This window comes from Hermetia illucens, chromosome 4 (assembly GCF_905115235.1).
Source record: "Hermetia illucens chromosome 4, iHerIll2.2.curated.20191125, whole genome shotgun sequence".
NCBI classification, from domain to species: Eukaryota; Metazoa; Arthropoda; class Insecta; order Diptera; family Stratiomyidae; genus Hermetia; species Hermetia illucens.
The window spans coordinates 18,427,651-18,433,427 of record NC_051852.1 but is presented as its reverse complement, the minus strand read 5'-3'; the positions used below and the strand labels follow the sequence as shown (position 1 = coordinate 18,433,427).

The following is a 5,777-nucleotide window of genomic DNA, read 5'->3' as shown; positions in this document are numbered from 1 at the left end:
TCAAACTCTTCACCATGATCTGGGTGTGAATCATGAATGTCATTAACGTCACCATCAATGAAGACCGCATAATAATCATAAGGCAATCCAGTATACAATAATTTACTTTCAACAAATTTGAAACAAATAAGAGGTTCAATGCACTACTTGCCAGTAGCTGGGTCGGGCGACAGCCAACCATCAGTTGACCTAACGCTGCGTCAAGTATGCCCTTGTTCATGATCCAGGCGAAATCCCTAAAACACCAAAGTAGGCGTCAAAGTGCTTCAAATATGAAGGCAATGACCATCCTGTAAAATACCGGCACTCCCAAGTTCTGTTAGGGTCGTGGTTCGTCCCACACCCATTAAAACCACTTGAACGTCGGAGCGTGCTACTAGCAATCCGCCTATCATACATCCATCTGTCTCTTTCACAGACACAGTGCGAAGTGGTACTACACCATCTGTCGAGCCCCACCCAACAAAACCCGATAAAAGTATCCAATTCAGGTTTCCTAGAATTTTCCAAAAACGCAGGAATTCCTAGAGATGTTTAGCTGGATAGTTGGCATCCTGACTTCCATCAATGGACGTTAGAGTCGTCGATTTGAATTTCAACTCCAACATCAGGTACGGGTTCAAATTTTTTCTCAGCACATAATGTCGTCTCGCAAAATCAGGTTGTACTATAAGTACAATTCTAGTTCGAATCCTACCTAATAGGTAGTAGAAATTCTTTTCCCGCCCGCCGGCAGCCTTAAATCTCTCAAAGTCAACTTTATTTTTGTTGAAATTCAATTATCCTCGGTCTTCGTTGCCACCAGGACAGAAGACAGCCAACCAGTCCCTCGGTAATCACGATTTCCAACAGATCTACTCCTTCTGCACTTCCATGAGCATCACGTAAAGCCTGGTACCTAATAACGGATAAAAACCCCAAGTCTGGGCACCAGTTTTGGTTCAATCGACGGTCGAATCAGAATAGAGGATAGTTTCACGAGTTTCGGGCATCAAACTTCCTCACTTTAGCTCAGCCCTGCCCATCTTCAATAAAGACTGTTATTACTCCAACTAGACCGCTTCATCATCAGTGGCGATGTTGCCATTATCATAAACATCAATCTTCCGGACAAAGTCATCCATTTCACCCCACCCCAGCTCCTGACTTTTAGAATTGGAAACTGAAAGGGTCTACCTGTGAGAGGTTTTTGAATTCATCAGCTTCCACATTATTCGAGCACTAAATCTGCCTAAAGATTAGTTGAGTTTCACACGAGCAATCAACCTCCTGGATGCTGGTGACGAGAAGACGCTGACAATCGCCTCAAAAGGGATCACCATCTAATAGTCGCCTGCCTTCGCTTGCGTGTTGCACTGGCCATTTCTCACAGGGTCAGAGATATAATCCAACTGTTCCCTGATATTGGCTGAGCTATCTTGCTGATTTTACGGTAGACACCATGAGTAATCCACCTGAGCATAGGGATAAAAATGCTTCTTCCTCGGTGTGCAACATGAAGGATCTTAACGGCCGACTTCTCATCCACCGTGTCACATCCTGTGAAGTTCCTCCTCTTGTGAATGAAATGTGTAGTCATCGTAGCACGGGAATACAAACTGCTCCTCGAAACAGAAGGGAACATTAAAATGGGGTACAGCCGCTGGGCTAGCGTCGTGGGGGGAGCTAAAGGGCATTTCAAGCAGCCGCGAATGATGCTTGACACACTATACCCTACAAAGGGGTGAATGGCAACCATATATATATATATATATAATAACGGAGTGCGGATTATTGAATTAGCAGCGTCATACGAAATGGATGTTTGAAGTGCCTATAGTTCGCGCGGAAAGCGGTCCACAAAGACACATTGGCCTCTTTAGACAGGACCACTTTCAGCCAAATTCACCACGTGCTAATAGAACGCCACTACTACTCAGCCTTGGTGAATATCGGAATATATACGACCACCAATGTAGAATGGGGTCACTATCTCATTGGCATGGGCCTCACGCTCGAATAACAACAGCACCTAGAATTTCCTCCTACAATCAGGTGAGAGTGAACACTGAAGCCATCCAAAACAAACCCCTCCGTAACACCTGCAAGGGGATAATGAATGCAAAAATCACCGCACTAAGCGGAAGTCCTGGAAATAAAGCACCTACAAATAATCTTCTCTGCTGATCAGTTCAAGCGGTGAAGTGACTTCAGAGACAGATAATATTTATAGTAAAAAAAGTAGATGAGGCAGACCCTACCTAAGATGGAATGATGGCGTAGGCCAGGACGTAGACAGCTTTTAAGGACATCGAATTGGTCGACCACGGTGGGGTGTCTGGAGTCCCTTATTAAAACAGGCCTAGACAGGATACCGGTTGTTGAACCATTGAACCATGAATGCAAAAATCACCGCACTAAGCGGAAGTCCTGGAAATAAAGCACCTACAAATAATCTTCTCTGCTGATCAGTTCAAGCGGTGAAGTGACTTCAGAGACAGATAATATTTATAGTAAAAAAAGTAGATGAGGCAGACCCTACCTAAGATGGAATGATGGCGTAGGCCAGGACGTAGACAGCTTTTAAGGACATCGAATTGGTCGACCACGGTGGGGTGTCTGGAGTCCCTTATTAAAACAGGCCTAGACAGGATACCGGTTGTTGAACCATTGATGATGATGATGACATTCTGTTAGACGACACTAGCTGGTCTTTGGTAACTGGTAAGATGCCTTTGATCTCCTGGCGGAGTCAAACTTACTCAACATAGGAATCGATCATATTCCCCACCGTCCATCTGATTGTCCATAGAATCAACAATGCATAACACTAAACTATTATAATAAGAAGTAAATTGCGTATATTCCAGCAGCGTGAGATTTGATGGAGTTATAAAATCACGAAGGGATCTCCTTAGAATTGATTTTGTAGGGAAATGTATTGAAATAAAGTAAATTTTTATAGTACTGGATTCAGATAGGGAGTAAAGGTCTAGGAATTCGAACGAAAAGTAAAAGAAAAGATGCGGACACTACATGGAATAATGGAATAATGGAATAATTGACCCCAAAGTAAGCCAAAGCCAGGACCAGGATCTCCGTGGACCGTGAGACCGGGGGACACTATACTATTATCAATAAACTTTATCAATTACTGTGAAATATTTTGTGTTTATTAAGCAATTTAACCAACTGAAGTCACAAGGAACTCGAGATATTGAATGAGAACATAAAACACTGCACAACTCTTTTCACTAGGATTCAACCGCTCATTTGCAATACAAAAGCAATCAACGTGTAAGTGAATTTGAAAATCTGCAAAAACGGAATAATTATTCGGAATTTTAGATTGCCTTCGGGAAAATACAAAAGTCTTACATCCATACATGCCGCCAAATTGACTTCTTTTAAATTTCCAGCCAGAATCACTTTTTTATTCTGATTCATTTCCATGAATATGATCACCATCTTCCGAAATTCAGGACCTTGTTCGTACCAATTCATATTGTAAATCACATTAACCAGTTGGTCCGTTTTCACCATGAATCTATCGGCGAAATAACAACATAACGCTAGCTCCAGCGGGGTACCCGTAAAGAACATTACTAAGCCTGCTTTCTCCGCCGGTGTTAGGTCAAAATACAAGCACTGAACTACACTACAGCTGAGAAGCACGCCCGTGATTAAGAAGGTAGTCAACATTATCCTTGAAATGATGTAATCAAGGTGGTTGAAAATCCTGAAAAGTAGAAAAGGCAGTGATGCAGCAAGATATTTACCAACAACGTTGGCGACCTGAACCTCATCAAAACCTCATAAATTTCAAAGCCCTCTTTCAACTCTGCCAGATTATTCTTTGGTCCTTTCCCTATCACTGTTCCGATTCTTTCAACTTTAGCTGCAAACAAATTAAACTGACAAATCAAGATTATCAAATAGATTGGACAGAAAGCATCGCAACCCATATTCCTTGTAACTTGTAATGCATACACAACATTTTGGTAAGACCACGTCATGAAAAAAATCTCATCCGATGAAGTGATGTTAAAAGGAAACCAGCTTTCCACAGGTAACTTTCGATTGGTGTAAGAGCCAATTGCCCCGATTATTAGATAAACCCAGTAGCTCACGAGAAACACATAAAAGATACTCCGGGATATTTTCAGTGCGTTTTGCATTCGATCCTTCCGGTTCGGTACCAGCAACTTATCGTCCAAATATGCAAGATAATCTTCAATTTCGGAAAGTTTGTCTGCGTTCATCCGGATCGTGAGGCTCTTCCAGTTAGCGAGAATCATTATTATTTGAATTGGCAAGGATTGAATTAATTCTTCCAAGGTTGTGATGAAAATGAGATACAATATCATCGATAGAGATGAAATCCCCATTATAAGAAATAGGACAAAAGAGTAGATGGCGTAGAGACGAGGATGATTTTTGGAGGGATACAATCCCATTATTCGGAAAATTAACCGAATTTGCTTCAAAGCTGATACACTTGTCAGGACTCGCATCCTTTTCACACTAGACACTAGTCAAAGTTAGTTTAAATTTCTTGAGGGAACTAACCGTTTCCTCCAGCGGGAGTTCTTTTATATTAACAGGAATTGATGCTTAGTCATTGCCTAGTGAGCATTTATGCGCATTTGCCTTTGAAAATGCTAACATACACGTATGCACAATGACATTTGCACTACTTGATCCCGGTGCCGAAGGTCCCATATTTATTATGAAAATAGTATGATAGGTGGACAAGACAATTAGATGCTTACTGGCTTACTAGAAACAATGAAACAATGTTGTGGTGGCCAAATCAGCGGAAAGGGATGAAATTTTCAATAATAAATCCAGGTGGAAAATTACCTTACATGACGGGTAAAATTGAAAGGGTAAAAAAAGAAAAATCGGAACTTCAGCACAAAAATCTTCAAGAGTTGCATTTCCACAGCCTTGGCAAGAAGACAATTAAGCGGTTCTCAAGTAAAGTTTGAATACAAGCTGGTTCTATTCAGGGATCCATCATCAAAGCATCTCTCAACTTCCTCTTCTCCTCAACGGACTTAGAACAGTCAAACGGTATGTAATTCGGCTTCTCAGGTATGGTACGTAGCTAAGGGAAAAGCCCAATTTTAAAACCGGCGTCAGATTTGAACCCATCCTGATCTCAGCCCAGAATTTGTCCAGTTCGCTACTTCCAGTATCATCGGGCTAATTATGAACTGACAAGTTTTGAAAGTATCCCCTATGTCAGATCAGAGAATAGTCAATTTTGGCTTTAAAGGCAATTCTAAAATATAGAGTTATGCACTGAGCAACACCATAGCTCATCTAGAAGTGGGCGGGTATGCTAGGAACGAATTAGAATTGGGACCGATGGTGAAACACATCAACTATGACTCTGTTGATGCGAAAGAGGGTAACTGTCCGATTAAGACGTGTCTTCATTAAGGAAGATACCCAGGTGAAACAGGAACCTAGCCGGGATGAGAACAGAGGTCTAAAAGCTCTTCAACCGGGCCAAATAAACCACGGGCTCGTCAAGAAACAAAAACGCACTAACGACGTAAGGCAACGCAACTACCTTGTTGATACATCCTCTGAAGTTTCGGTTCTTGCCGTATCCCGGCAAATAGTTTCATACCGCAATCGTTAAAACTGACAGCAGCAGATTCCTCGTTGATCCGTACATATGGCTGCAGGTAGGTAGGTATCGCAGACATCAGTATACCTTTCATAGGCAGGGATTTTCTGCGCCACTATGGATTGCTAGTGGATATATATAATAGGTCCCTCATTGA

The 5,777-nt window shown here is 41.9% G+C and overlaps 1 protein-coding gene across 1 annotated transcript; it reads right to left on the bottom strand.

Moving 5' to 3' along the window:
• Window positions 1-3,145: 3,145 nt before the first annotated feature.
• Window positions 3,146-4,514, bottom strand: LOC119655473 (odorant receptor 2a-like). Its single transcript, XM_038061374.1, has 3 exons — window positions 4,453-4,514; window positions 3,358-3,718; window positions 3,146-3,294 (listed from the first exon to the last, which is right to left on the bottom strand). The coding sequence occupies exons 1-3, from the start codon at window positions 4,491-4,493 to the stop codon at window positions 3,241-3,243; spliced, it is 456 nt and encodes a 151-aa protein (XP_037917302.1). The 5' UTR covers window positions 4,494-4,514; the 3' UTR covers window positions 3,146-3,240.
• Window positions 4,515-5,777: the final 1,263 nt, after the last annotated feature.

Bases quoted from the DNA above. Each gene is read 5' to 3' on its own strand.
- LOC119655473 (XM_038061374.1), bottom strand. From the start codon at position 4,493: ATGCGAGTCCTGACAAGTGTATCAGCTTTGAAGCAAATTCG. The intron at 3,719-4,452 runs GTTAATTTTCCG...TCTACTTTTCAG, and splicing joins TCAGCTTTGAAGCAAATTCG to GATTTTCAACCACCTTGATT. The intron at 3,295-3,357 runs GTAAGACTTTTG...CCGTTTTTGCAG, and splicing joins ATTTGGCGGCATGTATGGAT to ATTTTCAAATTCACTTACAC.